This window comes from Wallemia mellicola (assembly GCF_000263375.1).
Source record: "Wallemia mellicola CBS 633.66 unplaced genomic scaffold WALSEscaffold_1, whole genome shotgun sequence".
NCBI classification, from domain to species: Eukaryota; Fungi; Basidiomycota; class Wallemiomycetes; order Wallemiales; family Wallemiaceae; genus Wallemia; species Wallemia mellicola.
In genome coordinates this window covers 61,193-80,884 of record NW_006531958.1, presented here as the reverse complement: position 1 = coordinate 80,884, position 19,692 = coordinate 61,193, and the positions used below count along the sequence as shown (strand labels likewise).

Here is a 19,692-nt window from a genome sequence, read left to right as displayed (position 1 = left end):
ATTTATTTGTTTGTAAGTCTTTTATCTCTAACCGTCTCTTCGTATAAACATCTTCCTCAATAACATCCATTATGTCCAAACATATTAGAGATACATTCACTGAATGCCACAAGAAGGTGAGTTGTGGTATCCCCTATAAGATATACACCAATCTCATATTCATACATAGGGCAGACCAGCATTTGTGTGAGTCAGAAGAAGATCTCTTTATCATCAGCTAAATAGCGATATTAGTACTTTCATGACAGCTGGATATCCTTACAAGAACTCAACTGTTGATTTGATGTTGTCTCTTGAAAAGGGTGGCGCAGATATCATTGAATTGGGTGTTCCGTGAGTTTACAGTGACGAGAGTATGTACACTAACAAATAAAGATTCTCTGATCCAATCGCTGATGGTCCATCTATCCAAGCGGCAAACACTGTAGCCGTTTCTAATGGAATCACCTACTCAGATTGCTTAGACTACGTTCGTGAAGCCAGATCAAGAGGTTTGAAGACTCCAGTTATGCTGATGGGTGGGTTATAAGTTATTCAAGTATAACATCCTCTTAAACCCAACTTAGGTTACTATAACCCTGTCCTCAGTTACGGCGAAGAGAAGGCAGTCAAAGATGCCAAAGATGCAGGCGCATCCGGTTACATTATGGTCGATCTTCCACCAGAAGAGGCTATCAAGTTCCGTAACATCTGTACATCAGAAGGTCTCTCTTATATCCCATTGGTTGCACCTTCAACCACTGAAGCACGTATTCAATTCTTAGCAAGCATTACCGACTCATTTATGTATGTCGTATCAAAGGTGTGTCGCTACATGATGATACACATAAGCTAACAGAATCCAAGATGGGAACAACTGGTTCTTCCAACCAAGTCAGCACCGACATCCCTCAATTATTGGCTAGAATCAGAAAGTACACCAGCAATCCACTTGCAGTCGGTTTCAACATCTCAACCCGCGAACATTTCAACTTCGTAGCTGACGCTGGCTCAGATGGTGTTGTTATCGGTTCACGGATTATCAACTTGGTAAGAGATGCTCACAAGGAAGGCAAAGATATCAACGCTGAAGTTGAAAACTACTGTGCTGAAATCTGTTCAAGAGATACAACAAAGAAGGAAGCTCCACCAGTTGAAGTTCCAACTGAGCGCAAAGAAGCTGAACAACCAACAGTCCCTAACATGCCTGAGCCTCTGTTGGATGCTATGTCTGGAAACCCTGCCAGATTCGGTCAATTTGGTGGTCAATATGTCCCAGAAGCACTCGTTGATGCTCTCGCTGAACTTGAAGCTGCTCATAAGATGGCAGTAAATGATCCAGAATTCTGGAAAGAGCTTGAAAGCTATTATGAATACATGGGTAGACCTTCATACCTCTATGAGGCTACCAGATTAACAGAGGAAGCCGGTGGTGCTAGGATTTGGTTGAAGAGAGAAGATCTTAACCACACTGGCTCACACAAGATCAACAATGCCGTTGGTCAAATTCTCTTAGCTAAACGTCTCGGTAAGAAGCGTATTATTGCAGAAACTGGTGCTGGTCAACATGGTGTTGCAACCGCTACAGTCTGTGCTCGTTTCGGTATGGAGTGCCATGTATTTATGGGTGCTGAAGATGTCAGAAGACAAGGTTTGAACGTATTCAGAATGCGTATGTTGGGTGCTCAAGTGAGTGTTTGAAGCGTATCTGCCGTACAATTTACTAACCTAACACTCAGGTCATTCCTGTATCAAGTGGTGCACAGACACTCAAAGACGCTATCAATGAAGCTATGAGAGATTGGGTTACTAACCTCTCATCAACCCACTACCTTGTTGGTTCAGCCATTGGTCCACACCCATTCCCAACTATTGTCAGAGACTTCCAACACGTTATATCTAAAGAAATCAAGAAGCAAATTCTTGAGAAGACTGGTAAATTACCAAAAGCAGTTGTCGCATGTGTTGGTGGTGGTTCAAACGCTATAGGAACATTCCACGATTTCGTTCCAGATAAGGATGTTCGTTTAATTGGTGTTGAAGCAGGTGGTGATGGTGTTGACACCAACCGTCACTCAGCTACACTCACACTCGGTAAACCAGGTGTTCTTCACGGTGTACGTACCTACCTTCTCCAAAGTGCTACTGGTCAAATTATTGAAACACACTCTGTTTCTGCTGGTTTGGATTACCCAGGTGTTGGTCCCGAGCACGCTCACCTTAAGGATTCTGGTAGAGCGGAATACACAGTCGCTGATGACGAGCAAGCTCTGAGAGGTTTCAGAATGTTGACCCAGCTTGAAGGTATCATCCCTGCACTTGAATCATCACATGCTATCTGGGGTGGTGTTGAACTCTCAAAGACCCTTAACAAGGATGACAACATCGTCATCTGTCTCTCAGGTAGGGGTGACAAAGACGTTGAACAAATCAGCGAACTCCTTAAAACTGGTTGGGATAAGCGTCTCGATTGGGATACAACCGTATAGAGAATTTTATGTAACGAAAATGCACATTTCCATTCTTTCGATTTCTGGATTACAATATTTACTCTTTTTATGGATGATAATTTTTATGGGTTTAGTATTTGATGTTCATTTCGTTCTTTTGTCACTGACGTCATTGAGAATGTTTGCAGATACCTACGTCTTCAAACTAATAAATGCGCAGGCGAAGAGTCCCAAGAATATGGCCGCTGTTGATCTTTAAAGATCTACTTGACGTAAACTTTTGTTCAGTACTTTACCACAAAGTTATTGTAATGGAAGATAATCGAGATAAGTCACCAAGACATGTTTCAACAGTAAATCCAACACTTGTTAATCTCGACCGAGATTCACGAAGATCATCTATTGAATCATCATCATCTCAAACACACCTTGAGACATTTGACGGGAGCCTCAATGAGAAAAACAATAGCTCAGGGAGGATAAACTTGGAAGGAGAAAAAGAGGCCTTAGAAGAACGGACCGAAAAGCTGTATTTCTTCCATGATAAACCGTACCGTCTTAAGAAGAAATTGGTATTGTTCGCCATGACATGCTTGTCATTCACCACTATTGGCTTTAATGATAGTGCTGTCGGTGCGCTAATACCACAAATGGAAGTGTTTTATAACAAGGTGAGTGAAAGTCATCCAAGTTATTCTAATCTAATAAGACCACTAGAGTGAATCAATAATATCACTATCTTTCCTGGCAAATAGTGGAGGATATTTTATATCTACAATAGCATCATCGTATATGATTCATCATTTGCCATTGTACATAGTAATGATGATATCATCATTTGTCTATGCAGCAGGTTCGCTTATAGGAACGTTTAAACCACCTTTTGCAGTATTGATGATATCGCTCATTACGACTGGATTTGGAGCTGGATTGCTAGAGACAGCTGCAACTATCGTACTTGTTCATTTTGAAGATGGTCCACTCATTAGTCTGGCATATTCCTTTTTCTCTATAGGTTCTATGTCCTCACCATTTCTTGTCGGCGGTCTTCGCGAAAATGACCACCCATGGGAACGTTACTTCTGGTTGCCAGTTGCTATGGCTGGGTTACTTTTCATCCTGCAATGGTTTGTCTATCGTTCCTACAAAGCGCCAATCGAAGACGAAGGGGTTCAAATATCAGCTAGTCAACGCCTCCGTATCATTTGCACAAATCCAACATGCGTTCTCGGTATATGTCTTGACTTTTTAGCATTAGGAATTCAAGGTGCTTTTTTTCCTTTTTCTTTAGCATGATCAATTCTAACAATGAGTTACAGACTCTTGGAGCCAATGGGCCAGTAAATACCTCCAAGACACCAAAGAACTCGAGTCTGGAGTACCACAGTTGGCTCAAGGGACGTTCTGGGCTGGTGTTACAGTATCACGGATAGTTCTGTCCTACGCAATTCCTTTAGTAGGTGAGAACCTGTCATCATTATTACTTGTTGTTAGCTTCGCTACAACTACGGCTGGTATGTGGAAGCTGCCAACGGGGAATATTGCTGGTGCAATGTGCCTGAACGTTCTCCTTGGATTTGCTGATGGTCCGATGTTACCGTTGATTTTATCAGGTTGTACGATGTCATTACCACATTACCTCAAGCAACCTGCTTCATCACTTTTAGTTTGCAGCGGCCTCCTCGGTTCGAGTATTCTCCCCCTGGTGCTCGGTCAGGGCATCGATAAGTTCAATACAAATATCATACCTGGAGTTTTAATAGTTGCTTTAGCTATCATGTTTTGCGCCCTTATCGTTATGCATCTCTTTAAATATCGAGATTTAACAGAGCAAAATGATAATCCAAGGTCGCTATTTCAATTCATGAGAATTACTTACACTTTTCCTCAAAGACCCAAAGATACAGAAAAGTCTTGATTTGCACCCTTTCTGTTGTTTTACGGATACCACACTTTAAATTATATATTTCTATTTGTTGGTTCTTAGATATAATTCTATTTTTTGACGGTGTTCCCTGTATAGAATTCCATTAGTGGATCAAATTGTGGGTTTGTCGATGTCATTGCTACATCTCTTATAATCCACTAAGAAGATAGAAAACTGTTATTATCACATGTTGTTCTTTTCAATGAGATTGATGCTGTCACTTCAAATGCTATCGGTTTCAGGAGTACAGCGCACTGGTTGAGACAAGTGCCTTGATTGTGATATATCCATACGAGTATTTTATGTAATAAAAACACACCACCTTACTTCAATTTCCCTATTGTAACTTTAAAAGGTTATGTTTATTAATTACGAATTTATTCTTTCGTCATTGACATCATTGAGAATGTTTGCCGCTCAGAAATACTTCCACACTTAGACTAGTGCATGCGTAGTTGAATAACCCTAAAACAAAGCCGTTGGACTAACTCTGGAAGAAATTCAGGGCTTGTAACACGTAGACTCTTGTTGGTGTAATTCAATTCATAGTTCTTATGATGGAAAATACTCAGCATAATCTGGAGAACCGTGTGTCAACCGTAGATCCAATACCTGTAACTTTCAACCTAGACTCACGCAGATCATCTTTTGAATCATCATCCCAAACACATCTAGAGACATTTGAAACAAGTCTCAAAGAGAAATACAATAGTTCGGAAAGGATAAATTTGAAAGAAAAAGACCCTGAACTAGAGCAGCGACCTAAAGATCTTTATTTTTTCCATGACAAAGCGTATCGTGTTAAGAAAAAATGGATCTTGTTCGCCGTGACATGCTTATCATTCGCAACTATTGGCTTGAATGATAGTTCTATCGGTGCATTAATGCCACAAATGGAGGTTTATTACAACAAGGTTAGCAAAAGTTTTCCCATAATTTCTAGTCTGATGACACAATCAGAGTGAATCAATAATGTCACTCTCTTTTTTGGCAAATAGTGGAGGATACTGTATTGCGACAGTAGCATCATCATATATGATTCATCATATGCCATTATATATAGTGCTGATGATATCCACATTCATCTACGCAGCTGGTTCACTTATAGGGACGTTTAAACCGCCTTTTGCAGCATTGATGGTATCACTCGTTATGACCGGGGTGGGAGGTGGTTTGTTAGACACAGCTGCAACATCCGTACTTGTTCATTTTGAAAATGGTCCGCTTCTCTCTTTGGCATTTTCATTTTTTGCGATAGGTTCAATGTCTTCACCATTTCTTGTTGGCGGTCTCCGTGAGAGTGAACGTCCCTGGGAACTTTACTTCTGGTTTCCATTCGCGCTGACTTGTTTTCTTTTCGTCTTGCAATGGTTTGTCTATCGCTCCTATAAAGCGCCAATCGAAGCGGCAGGAATACAAATATCCGCCAGCCGTCGCCTTCGTATCATTTGCACCAATCCAATGTGTATTCTTGCTATAATATTAAGCTTCCTTACGATAGGAATTCAAGGTACGTACTTGTTTTCTCTTGATGACATTATTAACGTCTTGTAGGTAGTTGGAGCCAGTGGGCCAGTAAATATCTCCAGGACACCAAGAAACTCGAGTCTGGAGTACCACAGTTGGCTCAAGGGACGTTCTGGGCTGGTGTTACAGTATCAAGGATTGTTCTCTCCTACGTAATTCCTGTAGTAGGTTATAATTTGTCGCCATTGTTGCTTCTTGCTGGATACGCTGCAACTTCGGCTGGGATGTGGAAGCTACCAACGGAGAATATCGCTGGTGCAATGTGCTTGAACGTCCTGCTTGGATTCGCCACTGGTCCACTAATGCCTTTAATTATATCAGGCTGTACGCTTTCGCTGCCTCATTACCTAAAAGCGCCTGCAACATCACTTATAGTGTGTAGTGGTCTTCTCGGTTCGAGTATTCTCCCATTGGTGATCGGCCAGGGCGTCGATACGTTCAATACCGACATCATACCAGGTGTTTTAATAGTTGTTTTACTTCTCATCTTCTGCATTAACGTCATTCTACATCTCTTCAAATATCGCGATTTAGCCAACCAAAATGGTAATGAACGATCGCTATATCAATTCATGAGAATTACATACACATTCCCTCAAAGATCCAAAGATACAGCAAAGCTATGATTTTTACCCTTTCTGTTGTACCGGTACTACACTTCCGTTGATAGAATTGTATATTAGATAGAATTCAATTTATGAAGCGAAGCCTGTGCGAATTAATTTTATACTATTTACAGTAAGATTTTGTTAAGATCTTGACAATATTGAAACATATTCCATCTGCTACTCTGAACGTTCTAGCGCTCTGAATAATTATAGTATTTGGATTTTTGCATTTCAAAATACAATTTTGATGATGTTTAAATCAAATACATTGGATATAAAACAAGTGAAAGTGGTTAGGACAATTGTTTCCTTCAGGATACATCCGCATGAAAATTATATGTAATAAGAATGCACGGTTTTCTTATTTTTACTTTTTGTATTATTAAATTAATGGCGTTGTTTATTAATCATGAATTTATTTTTGATATGTCCAAATAATTCCTTCGTCACTGACATCACCGAGAATGTTTGCCGTAAATAAATAACTCCTTACTCAGACTAGTAATTGCGCAGTCAACAACCCTAGAATAACACCATTTGGTAATTTCGGATGAATTTTTACGCACCTTTAGCATGTAGACTTTTGGTACCATAATTCATATTTAAGTTATTATAATGGAAGATCATCAACATAATCCGGCGGACTGTATATCGACAGTACAGCCTATACCTGTAGCTCTCAAGGGAGACTCAAGTAAATCATCCCTCGAATCATCACCTCAGACACAGCACACATTTGAAGGAAGTCTCAAACTCAATGATAAGTATGATACTTCACGGAGGATAGATTTAGAAGGAGAAAACGCGGAACCAAAAGAGCGACCTGAGGATCTTTATTTTTTTCATGATAAACCTTATCGTCTTAAGAAAAAATGGATTCTGTTCGCCATGACATGCTCGTCATTCGCAATTATTGGCTTAAATGATAGTGCTATCGGTGCGCTAATACCACAGATGGAAGTGTTTTACAACAAAGTGGGTAAAAGACTTCTAAGCTTCTCCAATCTTAACATACTAATAGAGTGAATCAATAATATCACTATCTTTCCTGGCAAATAGTGGAGGATATTTTATATCTACACTAGCATCATCATATATGATCCACCATATGCCATTATACATAGTTATGATGATATCTTCATTTAGTTACGCAGCTGGTTCACTCATAGGAACGTTTAAACCGCCTTTTGCAGCATTGATGGTATCACTCATTCTAACAGGTTTTGGAGGTGGATTGCTAGACACAGCTGCAACATCCGTAATTGTTCATTTTGAAGATGGTCCACTTATTACTTTAGCCTACTCGTTTTTCTCGATAGGTGCTATGTCCTCACCTTTCCTTGTTGGCGGCCTTCGTGAGAACGACAGTCCATGGGAGCATTACTTCTGGTTCCCAGTCGCGTTAGCAGGTTCGCTTTTTATCTTGCAATGGTTTGTCTATCGTTCCTATAAGACACCAACTGAAGAGGAAGGTCGTCAAATATCTGCGAGTGGACGCCTTCGTATTATTTTCACTAATCCAATGTGTGTTCTTGCCATGATGTTGAACTTGCTAACAATGGGAATTCAAGGTGCGCATTTTTTGATGCATTGACAATTCTAATAATACATTACAGACTCCTGGAGCCAATGGGCCAGTAAATACCTTCAGGACACTAAGAAACTAGAGTCAGGAGTACCACAGTTGGCTCAAGGGACGTTCTGGGCTGGTGTTACAGTATCACGGATTGTTTTATCCTACGCAATTCCTGTAATAGGTGAAAATCTGTCTTCGATATCACTTATCGCTTGCTTCGTTGCAACATTGGCTGGTATGTGGAAGTTGCCAGAGGGTAATACGGCTGGTGCAATATGCCTGAACGTGCTTTTTGGATTCGCCGATGGACCCCTAATGCCGATAGTTTTGTCAAGTTGTACCATGTCATTGCCACGTTATCTTAAGCAACCCGCAACTTCACTTCTTGTCTGTAGTGGTCTTATAGGTTCTAGTACTTTCCCATTAGTGCTCGGTCAAAGCGTAGACAGGTTCGACACGGATATCTTACCTGGTGTTTTAATAGTCATTTTAGGCATCATGTTTTGCATTAACATCATTTTGCATCTTTTTGAATATTGCCATTTTGGTTTGTTAAATGGCAATAAACGATCGCTATACCAATTTATGAGATTTACTTACACGTTACCTCCAAGAACCAAAGATACAGAAAAGCCTTGATTCATACCTTTCATGTTTATTGTACATATCACAGTTTTTCTCTTACATAGAATTATATATTGAACAGGATTCAATCAATAACACGATTTCTGTGCAAATTAATTTTATATTATTTATAATAAGATTTTGTTGAAACCTTGATAATATTGAAAGTTCATTCTATCTGCTATTTTACGTTCCTGCGCTCTGGACAAGTCCACATGTTATCTGCATTCTTGCATAGAAGAATACAAAGTTGACGGAGGCTAAATCAATTTGCGATAAGTCTTTAACAATTGCATTAGATTATTTGTTTGAATTGAATTAAATCGCAGGATGAGAAAGTATATTTTATAGTAAAGTGATGACACTAGTACTGACTTTGTACAATTACTTCATTAGAAGGATCAGCATGATATGATAAGACTTTCTCTATTTGGTAACAGAACTGTCGTCATACCAGCTTCATGCGTTCATTCAACTTCTATCCAAATTTTCATCTGGAATGTTCACAAATATTCACGTTTGGCCGGGTCAGCATCAAAGGCAACTGTTTACGTAATTGTCAATACCATAATTCCGGGCTGTAATCCACGAACAATCCCACCTTTACGACAATTTCAGGAGAATGTCAAATCAACAACCAGAAGAGAAACAATGCGAGGGTAAGGGTGAATTCATCGATACAGGGCAATTATCGTATCTAAATGGCGGAATATGTGAAAGTCAGGACTCCAGAAAGTCCTCGGTTGACTCATCAGCTATGGCAACGACACTCAATGAGCCGTCAATGTCAAATCTTGACGCTAAAAATAATTGGGATGATAAAGAAATACTCAAGGAGCCTACCTCAGCTAAAAGGAGAATATCTAGGACAACTTCAGCACCCGCTGTGCCTTCACTTCACAGCACTGAAGATAATTCCTCTCTAGATGAGGCCTCTATCAATGAGCTCGATCGGGATGAGGTATACCTCAAACATGTCTTTTACTTCCATAAAAGACCTTGGAGGGTCAGAAGGTGTTACATTTTGATACTCATGACAAGGTAAATAGACTTGCTTTCTGACTTATGTGGTACTTACTCAAACACTGCACAGCTTAACCTATATGACCATTGGCCTTAATGACAGTGCTGTCGGGGCTCTCATACCACAAATGCAAGAATTTTATAACCATGTAAGCAGATGTTTTAGATTTTTGTCTCACTAACACAATTGCTTCAGTCGGAAGCAACGATGTCTTTGTGCTTTTTGGCTAACTTTGGAGGATATCTCGTGTCTACTGCTATCTCATCATACCTGATTCATCATTTACCCCTTCGGATCGTCTTAATGGTGAGTTATTGAATCGTGACTTACCTTATGCTGATGATAACACAAGATCGCATCTGCAATTTATGCAGCTGGATCCTTAATAGGAGCATTTGCACCACCTTTCGCAACTATAGTTGTGAGTCTGCTCCGTGAGTCAACTTTTCAGAAATGAAATCTCAATCAAATTCTGATATAACTCAGTCACTGGCGCAGGTGGTGGCCTTCTCGATGTAGCTGCTACATCTGTTATAATCCACTACGAAGATGGTCCACTTTTGACTATCACATATTCTTTCTTCTCAGTAGGATCAATGGTTTCACCTTTCATCGTCGGCGGACTCAGGAGCTCAGGAAAAGCATGGAATCTGTACTTTTGGTTCCCTGTTGCTTTATCGTTATTTCTCATGACTCTTCAGTGGTTTGTATATGAATCGTACAAAGCACCAACTGAACAGAATGCAAAACATAAGACTGCTACCAAGAGAATTTTTGCTGTATTTAGCGATAGCACCGTTTTGTGGGTTTCTTTTTTAAGATGAGAAAATTCTAACGTGATAAAGAATTGCGACTGTCTTGTTTTTTGTAATGATGGGTACGCAAGATAGCTGGTCACAATGGCTTGCAAAGTACCTAGAAGCTTCAAAAGGATTGGAAGGCTCATTGGCAAACATGAATCAGGCATGCTTTTGGGCAGGTGTCACAATATCAAGACTTTCACTTGGTCATTTTATAAACAAATGGGGTGACATGAAATCTGCAGTAACTCTAACTGCTTGTTTTGCTTTCATGATGACGGGTTTCTGGAAAGTCGACAGTCATCTTATCTATGGGACAATCATTTTGAACATTATTTCCGGTATATTTGTGGGTCCATTAGTACCGCTCATACTAGCAACATCTGTAGAGCGTATACCACATTCTTTGAAGCAACCAGCAACATCCATAATTATATGTGGTGGTCTCGTGGGTAGTACAGTCATGCCTTTATCACTTGGACAAGCTATCCATAAATACTCAACAGATATAATACCTGCAGTACTCATAGTGTGCGCATTTATCATTCTGTTCGGATTTCTCGCTTTGTTCGCTACTAAACTTTTCAAGCGGTGTAAAGAACAACGTGACAATGCTAGATTTGTGCATGACAACGGTTCATTGGCTGGACATATCGGCCTTAATAGAAGACGCTTTGTTCATCCTCCACAAATGAGCAATGCATAATGAATTGCAATGAAATTTTTCTATTCACTTGGGATTTAAAGATGCCTATTTTTTTTACTGATGATGCTAATTAATTTATTGATTTGTAATAGAACAATGAAAAGTATGAATGATTTCCAAATTGCCTACTTTTTCCTATCTAACATTCATACCTTCATACGTCATGTTGAATTGAATATTCTATCTGCAAACGAACCGGCCAGTGGCGCAACGAACTGAATGGAATGTATTGCTCATAGTCAGATGCTAATAATAACCCTAAGTTCATTGAAGAGCATACACGATTATTATTTCATGTATTATTGATTATGACTACGAAATATTTTCAAGGTTCACTAAATGCTGCTAATGGTAATCCAATTAGAATATCATATCCAGATACAGACACAAACAGCGACACAACAATAGAAAAGCATGCTCAACAGGAGCAAATAATAGAACAATCTTCAACGAGACGGATCTTTCAACTTATTTTTATTACTTTATCGTTCATTGGAATCGGTTTGAACGATTCAGCTACTGGATCTAATCTCAATAACATACAAGAAAAATATGGGTTGAGTTTCAAGGATGCCTCATTCTTTTTTCTGTCAAATGCAGGTGGATATGCTATTAGTAGTGTATGCACAGTACATATCATGTACTATTTTGGAGTACCTTTAACAACATTTGTTTCAGCAATGATTTATTCTGGTGGGGCGTTACTAACTGCTTTCGCACCACCTTTTCCCGCTATGGTGGTTTCTTTGTTTTGTGGGTCAAAGTGGTAGTAAAGTTAAGACTTTTTAACAAACGAAAGTGCAAGGTGTAGGAAGCGGAATACTGGATGCCTCAGCTACATCTGTCCTTGCCCTCATTGCATCCTCTAGCGTTTTATCACGAGTTTATGCCTCCTTCTCATTTGGATCTGTCAGTATCTTCATTCGTTAATCCATAGCTGACGTGTTTTAGATGATTTCACCTTTCATAATTGGTGCTTTCTCCCAGTATAACTTGACTTGGCATGTGAGTGTTACATCATTTCTTCTTTTTAACTTAAATGATGTAGTATTTCTATTTCTTCCCAATGTGAGTTATGTTTAAACGCACGTTATTCCTAGCTAAAAATACAGGTCATTAGGAGTTATCCTTTGCTCAACTTCCCTGTTTATATTTAAAGGGTTTTTATTACCAAAGAAGAAAAAGGAATTTGACGTAGGTGTTAACGATGGCTTAAAGTCAGTCCTTTCCAAAAAGGTTGCCTGGTTATCGCTTATTTTAGTTTTAATGACAAATTCACATCAATGCATAAACTCTCAATGGATGCCTTCTTTCTTATTGTATAAAGGCTACAAAGATGAAACTTCAACATACGTGGTCGCTGGATTTTGGGGTGGTAAGTAATAAATAATAAATGAAATTTCAATTAATATCAAAAGGCGTGACAATTGGCAGATTAGCTGGACCGACTGTCTTTAAGAAAGTATTAGAGAAGTTCAGAAATTTAGCATTAGTTGTCGTAGCAACGGCACTCTTAGGTGTAATATGGGGTGTCGAGAATATAGCTGTCAGAGCAGTTTGCCTGAGTTTGACAGGTCTATGTTGGGGTGAGATCGTGGACTAACTACCCTAGAAAATAGTCTGACGACATTCTAGGCCCACTTATACCAGCGTCGATTGATATTGGAGTTACCAGACTGCCACAGCATGAGACGCCAATAATAGCTCCCCTTATTATAGGTTCTGGCTTGATTGGTGCATCATTCGCACCATTCTTGTTTTCATTTGCAGCTGAAACTTTCACGGCGAAAATACTACCGGGTGTTTTGGTAGTGATAGCAGGATTAGAATTTATTTTATTTGTTTTTGTACCGTCTAAATCACAATCTGATGAATTTTAAGAAGACAGACGCAGTAAAGAGGTACTACAGATAATGATATCAGACTGAGTTCCTTAGCAGATGCAACCTGAATAATAAGATTCTAGGTCTTCAATCGTACAGCTTCAAATCCTCGTCTTCATTCCTCAACTGCATCTTCAGAGACTGGCCGACACCTCCTTAGTCCACATTCCTTGAAGATCTGTCAAACGAATCTGTCAAGTTTTATAGTAAATCTTTGATGTTAAATAGGAAACATATGTATAATAAAACAAATTTTGGCCAACGTAATCAGTGCTTATGTGGTCGAATACTATCAAGCGAGACGTGGGACCCTGATTCAATATACTGTTCAATTACGTGTGCTCGTGCCGATGCCTTAGCTGCGCTAACAGCACCAGAAGACTTGACATACACTCGAGCCAGTCACTATAGACGTGTATCATCAAAGCAGGAACTTCAAACAAAAGCTAAAGAAGCCTCAATAGCAGACGTAGAAAATGATAATCAATCTTATTCATCGCAGAAGTCTGCGTCGCGACAGAGTCATTGGAAGAAAGCAAGACAGATCTTATTCGGTAGTCCTGGCTCTTCCGATGAGAGTAACCCTGATGAGAAGAAGTCGAAAGGCAGGGTCCTTAGGCGCAAATCTAAATCGTATTCCAGTTTGAATCCTTCGAAGCAGACTAAATCACCACCAAGTGAGTTTTTAATGATATATAAATAGTAATGTTAATAAATTGCAGAGCCATTAGGCCAACCAAAACTTAAACTAAAGCAAGCAACGCGTCAGCAGTCTGAATCAAGTGATGAAGAGTTGAAGCCACCACCATTACCACCAAAGCCTGCGAAAATACCTTTAGGTGCCCGTCATAAACGTGTTCCAGCGATTATAAAGATTCCAGGACGTGATGTCGAATTTGCTCATTCGAGGAATGGGTCTACAGCATCAGAAGCTCAAACGACAGCATCATCAGCGACGACGACAACGACGTTTCAAACAGAGACTACTGCAACGACGGCGCCTTCAAGTTTGATACTAGATACGCCAGTACTCTCATCGAAGAAAGCTTCTTTGAAAGACAGGGAGTCACTTGCATCACGGATTACATACCAGCAATCACCCGAAACAACACCAATACCTGCGAAAGTAGACACCACCCCGATCGCAACAGAGGCTCCTGCTATCAGTCTTAACACAAGTGATAACACTTTGATGCGGTCACCTTCGTCTTCAAACACCATAGCCCTCAATAGAGCACGTTCAAAGGCAATGAGGGATAGAGCGAAAAGACTATCACTCGCGAAATCATCAAACAACCTTCTGCAGGTAGCGTCCAATCAGAGTCTTACGAAATCGCTTCATCAATCACAAAGTTGTTCAACTTTCAAGCCTGCGACAACGAGCACATCAAGACAGACATTCGAAAGCGCCTTTGATGGCACGAATCCAGCAGATTATAGTCCAAGCCCTACATGGGAATATGATGATATTTACAATAGTAACAGTAATCTCAGACAAACTGAAGAAAATGAGAATACTAGAGGTTTATTACCATTACAGCCAATTAATGAGGTAGTGTCGCCATTAGTTGACTATGATTTGAATTGGTTCATGCAGCACTCGGCATCTTATAAATCAATCAAGTTGGCAGGAACGGGAGGAGCCCCATCAGAATCACCTAGCATACCTCAGGCAATGCATCATAACGATACAGTCACGAAGAGGAATGTCAGTAACTCACATTCAGTCACCGATCAGAACGAGCTTGAAGATCTGGATGATAGCGTAAAGCAGGCTCTGTTGATGGCAGATGACGTTCTGGCATTTTCTTAATCCTTTTCATGATCTTTTATGATTCATCTCATGCACATCGCAAATATCATCACACATAGTTTTTAGTAATGTTCAACGCTCATTATTTATCTCAATTGTTGTACACTATATAACGTTCTTTTATGAATATTTTGTTTTCATCATGCTTTGATATATATGGAATTTGCATAAATAATACAATACAAACGAAATCAAAAATCGTAACTGGGTTTTACATTGCTCGTATCACCACAATCCTTGCGATGATTTTCTAGTAATACATGTTCTATATTGAGAGGGAGTGAGACTAAAAAATTCCTAATAAACAACACCGCGATCACCACCTGTTATCCTTTGCAGACGTGAACTGAGTGTAAATTCACCATAAAATGACATATTGTCTTCCAATTCATTCCTGACATCTTTCTCGTCAACTCTGCTACCCCAAATTGACTCGCAGTATATATCCTCAGCATCTAATCTCTCTAAACGTGGGCATGCACTAGCTATCCCAGCTAGCATCTTGGCAGGAGCTCTGATAGCCTGACCAAGTTTGACAAATCTGACTGTAGGTGATAAAATCATCGGAAGGTACCTGTCTGGATGTGCGCATTGAGGGAACTGCATATGCGAAAGGGTAAGACTCTCTAATCGCGTCCATTTTGGTAATTGATGTAGAAGAATCGTCAAGCAAGGTGTCACGAGACTTAAGCTGACGTGATGTGGTGGATCTGGAGATGTCCACTCAAAACTGACAGGACTGTTGTTTTTCGTTAATGTTATACCCTCATATGTCCAAAAAACTTACTCTATAGCGCCTAAACCTTCAACCAAACCACGTCTGTCTTCGTGCCACAATCCCATCGCACGGAGTTTGACGTGTTGTACGTTTCTACACTTCTTGAGAGTGTCACCAACTAGTTCCCACACTGATCCAGCAGCGGAGGGAAGATTCAAATGTAATGTCTTCACTTTACTGAGCAATTCGAGAGGGACATTCTTTGAGAAGCTTTCTAATTGCTTTATAGAGTTTATTGTGCATGTATGCTGATGATAGACGTATCTGTAGAGTACTTGTGTAATACGTGGGTTTACTAATAGTAAGCTATTCCCTTTGGTTTCCTCAAAGGCATCCTTTAAAATAGGTTCAAGTAATTCTGTCGGTAAGTTGATCATTGTATGTGGATAAGAAGTGAAAATGGAAATTTCGGATTTCTATGATGATGACTCTACGCAGTCGGTTTCACATTTTTTGATCACGGTGTATCAGGAACGGCTTTTGAGTCTATGTCCAGGGTCAGTAACTGAACCTTGTATGATAATATAAATACCATTAAACTCAGCGGACTTTCTAGAATTTACAAAATATAATTTTGTATCAATTGAATACTTTTTAATCCTAAAGCAAATTTAAGCATGAAACAACTCGGGCGGAGTTGGTCAAGTGGCAATGGATGACATTATATGATTTTGGTGCACAATTTGTACATATGACATAAGAAAACTTTTTGTATATGTAGAGCTTATGTATCCTTATCTGAACAACTGCGGAAGTGTCATAGCCTCAAAGCCTATCCAAATTTGGAAAGCGACAGAATTAGGCTTTTTGATCAGCTGTTAGAAATCTGGTAACATATAGCATCTTTAGAATATCACCTTTACCAAATTTCTACTATTCTTCCGAACCACCATCATCTATTTCCAGCAGGAATGAGCGAAGAAGTACCGAAAGAGCTGGAATCTATGATGGGCGAAAGCCTATTATCAGTAATAACCGCAAATAATCCTTTAAATCAAGGCAAAGATTTCAGAGTACGGAAGTGGAGACAGTCAGAAATCAGCAACCCAGGGAGATCTGATGATTTAAAAGCCTCAATTTGGAAGAGATCAGACGAAGATGATGATCAAGTATTCTCATTTTCAGAATACAACACATCTTCTCAAGCGTACAGCTATAGTCAAGATGAGTATGACAGAATGTTACAGGATATAACGTGGTCAAAAGATGAGACCGATTACCTCGTTAATCTCATCCACGAGTTCGATGTCAGATGGCCTGTTATCTGGGATAGATATGAATGGAGATCCGGTAGAACACTAGAAGACTTGAAAGCGAGATATTTTGATATCTGCCGGAAGCTTATACAGTCTAGAATATCTACCGATGAGAGCAGTACTAATCAACTTCTCAGTGCTTATCAATTTGATAAAGGTATGTTTGCTAGATATCTAGGAGATCCTGTTAACCTGCTCGTAGAACGAGAGATGCTACGCAAACAATACCTGAACTCTCTCCTCACTCGAACACCTCAACAGGTAGAAGACGAAGAGCTACTTTATATAGAAGCCAAACGCATAGAGCAAAATGAACGCAAATGGAGAAGCGAACGTGATGAACTATTCAGAACAGTTTCAATGTCTTCACGCGATGAAAAGCGTAAGGCTGATGCAGCAATCACAGGTGCATCTGAAGAAAACATAACTAAGCGTACTGCTAAGAATACAGCATTTGATGATCAGAATTACATAACACATACATCATCACAATTACCACTCAAAACTTCAAGCTCTAATATACCACCATACAGCAGAGCAACTAAAGTATCACAGAAGATTACACTTCAACGTATAAAAGAAAGCTTAAATGAAATGGGACTGGCTGACAAGCTTCAATATCCAACCGCAAACAACGTGACTAGATATGAAAGTGTTAAAGAAGCTATGTCGCAGTTACTTGAGATACGAAAAGCACATGAAAAGGTAGCTTCTGATTTGAACATTGCCAAAGGTATCACACCTCCTAATGTCGCCTCATCCCCTGCACCAGCACAAGCACCAGAGAGAAGTATGAGTGTAGATTCAAATGATCCTAATAAGAAGCGCAAATTGTAATTTATTATTTGTATTAATTTATCATTATATTACGTAAACAAAATAATCAGGGAGTGAAACATGGTATGAAATACTTTTTGAGAATTTTTTAGACTTACATGAGAATGTAGTGTCTCTTCTACTTTGGTTTATGCACGTGATGTTGATATTATACGCGTGAGATGTGTATCAGTCTCCATCGACAAAACAGCTATAACAGAAGGTTAAATTAAAGAGAAATTTATCTAACGAATATATTTCAATCCAGATAAAGATTTAAAAAGTGGGCAGCCAAATGACATATCCCAATAGCATTTATAAAACGGAGAATCCAGATAACGCCCGAAATAAATGAGCGATCACTTAATAAAGAGTTGTTTCCATCTAGCGGAAACAACAGATAGTATATGGAGTCTTCAAATGAGTAAAAGAGCAAAGATCAAGGAGAAATTGAGAGTGACACATGACGTAATTTAATGAGATTACTCAAAATTGATGCTAGTCACGAATCAACCCGATCCATTTGATCGTAAATTCTGGGCATTCAATTACTCAGTATGTTATTACTTGACAAATAGCGAGTGATTAAATGGTAGAAAGTTAGGAGATGTTTTCCCCTATTTTACTTATATGAATTCGAGTCAGGCGTACAGCTACGATAATTATTCTTTTATTAATAAACACCTATGTAAGATATTTCATTAAAGATGAATGGTCTCAACCATGCCAGACATAGTGGCCGCAGACAATAAAAATGTTGGAGCTTATCAGTGTTTCAGAATGGTTTACCGTGAATTGAAAAACTATCTAAACGTACACTTCCTTAATATACATTAATTGTGTGTAAAGAAACACTCATAGTCCATTTTTGATAACAATGGAAATGCATATACAACATGATGATAGCAGGTGTCATAACGATTGGCTGGTGCGACTATAAAGTTTTGCTTGAGGATGATAAAAAGCCACATATGAGGTGCAACAAACGCAAGACTACATCTCAAATAAACATGACTTCAATTTATGATGCATAAAAGAAAACTTATTCAATGAGTAACCACTGCCTAAGAACCCACAAGAAGTAAATGTAACAAGTGGGAAGCACTGGTTAAATATAAACAAAGTAAGAAATAATATGCAATAGCTTGTCAATGATGTCTTTTTACCTATAACCAGCCATGCAACTTGTAACTAGATGTTTCTGTTTCTTTGATACAATCTAATCATGTTCTGCTGAGTGCGGTTTCAAAGATAGAGTTGATTTCGGAGCCAAGATTGAAGTTTGTATTGTTTCATGGATGGATAATGTGTTTTACTCCTTGCACGATCAGACGAGATTATTTGCACAGCGTTCATGGTTGTTATTGAGCTTCACTATGGTGTTAAGACAAAAATGCTAATGAGACATAAGCGGTTGATGGTGATGCCACCAAGTCTCCTTGACGTTGTCCTCATTACCAGGAACTACAAAAAGTATGTGAATACTTACTTATTTTCATTTATGATGCATTGTTATAGATATCTAACATATGAAATATGGGAATATGGAGCTCAGATTAATTGTGAATTGCGTCCATTTATCAACGGAGTCCCTTTGAAGCGTCAATGATAAAATAAAACAATAAACGTAAGGAGAGAAATGGTTTATTGAAGAATTAGCACGATCCTTTCAATTCAATAATATCACTGTATCCAAACACTAAATATTCATACCTGTGCTATTCATATCTCGGCTTCACTGAAAACAATAAATGCTCTAAATTTGTAATCAAATCTCTACCAGCATCATTTTTATCGATAAATACATACTATAATTATATTTTCTGTGCACTTAAAGATAGTAATAATAAGCTGCAACTAAATAGCAAATTTGACTTTATCGAGCAATTAAAGTTTAAGTCAACAGAAAATGAATCAAATTTCGG

General features: G+C 39.0%; 10 protein-coding genes across 10 annotated transcripts; 9 read left to right on the top strand and 1 right to left on the bottom strand.

Moving 5' to 3' along the window:
- Positions 1–69: 69 nt before the first annotated feature.
- WALSEDRAFT_30707 (tryptophan synthase) lies at positions 70–2,500 on the top strand (the record flags this gene model as incomplete). Its single annotated transcript, XM_006955651.1, has 7 exons — positions 70–116; positions 170–186; positions 235–333; positions 376–518; positions 567–802; positions 847–1,668; positions 1,719–2,500. Coding segments are annotated over 7 exons (2,114 nt in total), but the record flags the coding sequence as incomplete, so codon positions are not given.
- Positions 2,501–2,740: 240 nt separating this feature from the next.
- On the top strand, positions 2,741–4,347 carry WALSEDRAFT_61701 (MFS general substrate transporter; the record flags this gene model as incomplete). Its single annotated transcript, XM_006955650.1, has 3 exons — positions 2,741–3,100; positions 3,147–3,696; positions 3,749–4,347. The coding sequence occupies 3 exons, from the start codon at positions 2,741–2,743 to the stop codon at positions 4,345–4,347; spliced, it is 1,509 nt and encodes a 502-aa protein (XP_006955712.1).
- An 829-nt stretch (positions 4,348–5,176) lies between these two features.
- On the top strand, positions 5,177–6,518 carry WALSEDRAFT_55806 (MFS general substrate transporter). Its single transcript, XM_006955649.1, has 4 exons — positions 5,177–5,270; positions 5,317–5,866; positions 5,911–6,207; positions 6,259–6,518. The coding sequence occupies exons 1-4, from the start codon at positions 5,241–5,243 to the stop codon at positions 6,507–6,509; spliced, it is 1,128 nt and encodes a 375-aa protein (XP_006955711.1). The 5' UTR covers positions 5,177–5,240; the 3' UTR covers positions 6,510–6,518.
- An 807-nt stretch (positions 6,519–7,325) lies between these two features.
- Positions 7,326–8,370, top strand: WALSEDRAFT_58983 (MFS general substrate transporter; the record flags this gene model as incomplete). Its single annotated transcript, XM_006955648.1, has 2 exons — positions 7,326–8,062; positions 8,108–8,370. Coding segments are annotated over exons 1-2 (738 nt in total), but the record flags the coding sequence as incomplete, so codon positions are not given.
- Positions 8,371–9,041: 671 nt separating this feature from the next.
- On the top strand, positions 9,042–11,347 carry WALSEDRAFT_30702 (MFS general substrate transporter). Its single transcript, XM_006955647.1, has 6 exons — positions 9,042–9,732; positions 9,785–9,863; positions 9,911–10,021; positions 10,068–10,149; positions 10,202–10,517; positions 10,561–11,347. Exons 1-6 carry the CDS (start codon positions 9,314–9,316, stop codon positions 11,219–11,221), a joined length of 1,668 nt encoding a protein of 555 aa, XP_006955709.1. The 5' UTR covers positions 9,042–9,313; the 3' UTR covers positions 11,222–11,347.
- A 182-nt stretch (positions 11,348–11,529) lies between these two features.
- On the top strand, positions 11,530–13,101 carry WALSEDRAFT_26625 (MFS general substrate transporter; the record flags this gene model as incomplete). Its single annotated transcript, XM_006955646.1, has 7 exons — positions 11,530–11,974; positions 12,021–12,130; positions 12,173–12,226; positions 12,270–12,289; positions 12,334–12,596; positions 12,640–12,807; positions 12,857–13,101. 7 exons carry the CDS (start codon positions 11,530–11,532, stop codon positions 13,099–13,101), a joined length of 1,305 nt encoding a protein of 434 aa, XP_006955708.1.
- On the top strand, positions 11,544–15,018 carry WALSEDRAFT_30700 (hypothetical protein). The gene is made up of 7 exons (XM_006955645.1): positions 11,544–11,974; positions 12,021–12,130; positions 12,173–12,226; positions 12,270–12,289; positions 12,334–12,596; positions 12,640–13,781; positions 13,827–15,018. Exons 6-7 carry the CDS (start codon positions 13,340–13,342, stop codon positions 14,915–14,917), a joined length of 1,533 nt encoding a protein of 510 aa, XP_006955707.1. The 5' UTR covers positions 11,544–11,974; positions 12,021–12,130; positions 12,173–12,226; positions 12,270–12,289; positions 12,334–12,596; positions 12,640–13,339; the 3' UTR covers positions 14,918–15,018.
- A 50-nt stretch (positions 15,019–15,068) lies between these two features.
- Positions 15,069–16,091, bottom strand: WALSEDRAFT_58980 (hypothetical protein). Its single transcript, XM_006955644.1, has 2 exons — positions 15,705–16,091; positions 15,069–15,656 (listed from the first exon to the last, which is right to left on the bottom strand). Exons 1-2 carry the CDS (start codon positions 16,070–16,072, stop codon positions 15,215–15,217), a joined length of 810 nt encoding a protein of 269 aa, XP_006955706.1. The 5' UTR covers positions 16,073–16,091; the 3' UTR covers positions 15,069–15,214.
- Positions 16,092–16,378: 287 nt separating this feature from the next.
- Positions 16,379–17,827, top strand: WALSEDRAFT_55803 (hypothetical protein). The gene has a single exon (XM_006955643.1). The coding sequence runs from the start codon at positions 16,607–16,609 to the stop codon at positions 17,786–17,788; it is 1,182 nt and encodes a 393-aa protein (XP_006955705.1). The 5' UTR covers positions 16,379–16,606; the 3' UTR covers positions 17,789–17,827.
- Positions 17,828–18,804: 977 nt separating this feature from the next.
- Positions 18,805–19,652, top strand: WALSEDRAFT_58979 (hypothetical protein). The gene has a single exon (XM_006955642.1). The coding sequence runs from the start codon at positions 19,122–19,124 to the stop codon at positions 19,374–19,376; it is 255 nt and encodes an 84-aa protein (XP_006955704.1). The 5' UTR covers positions 18,805–19,121; the 3' UTR covers positions 19,377–19,652.
- The last annotated feature ends 40 nt before the right edge of the window (positions 19,653–19,692 follow it).

Bases quoted from the DNA above. Each gene is read 5' to 3' on its own strand.
- WALSEDRAFT_55806 (XM_006955649.1), top strand. From the start codon at position 5,241: ATGCCACAAATGGAGGTTTATTACAACAAG. The intron at 5,271-5,316 runs GTTAGCAAAAGT...TGACACAATCAG, and splicing joins TGGAGGTTTATTACAACAAG to AGTGAATCAATAATGTCACT. The intron at 5,867-5,910 runs GTACGTACTTGT...AACGTCTTGTAG, and splicing joins CCTTACGATAGGAATTCAAG to GTAGTTGGAGCCAGTGGGCC.
- WALSEDRAFT_30702 (XM_006955647.1), top strand. From the start codon at position 9,314: ATGTCAAATCAACAACCAGAAGAGAAACAATGCGAGGGTAAGGGTGAA. The intron at 9,733-9,784 runs GTAAATAGACTT...AACACTGCACAG, and splicing joins ATTTTGATACTCATGACAAG to CTTAACCTATATGACCATTG. The intron at 10,022-10,067 runs GTGAGTTATTGA...TGATAACACAAG, and splicing joins CCCTTCGGATCGTCTTAATG to ATCGCATCTGCAATTTATGC.
- WALSEDRAFT_30700 (XM_006955645.1), top strand. From the start codon at position 13,340: ATGTATAATAAAACAAATTTTGGCCAACGTAATCAGTGCTTATGTGGT. The intron at 13,782-13,826 runs GTGAGTTTTTAA...AATAAATTGCAG, and splicing joins GCAGACTAAATCACCACCAA to AGCCATTAGGCCAACCAAAA.
- WALSEDRAFT_58980 (XM_006955644.1), bottom strand. From the start codon at position 16,072: ATGATCAACTTACCGACAGAATTACTTGAACCTATTTTAAAGGATGCC. The intron at 15,657-15,704 runs GTAAGTTTTTTG...GAAAAACAACAG, and splicing joins GAAGGTTTAGGCGCTATAGA to TCCTGTCAGTTTTGAGTGGA.
- WALSEDRAFT_55803 (XM_006955643.1), top strand. From the start codon at position 16,607: ATGAGCGAAGAAGTACCGAAAGAGCTGGAATCTATGATGGGCGAAAGC.
- WALSEDRAFT_58979 (XM_006955642.1), top strand. From the start codon at position 19,122: ATGGTTGTTATTGAGCTTCACTATGGTGTTAAGACAAAAATGCTAATG.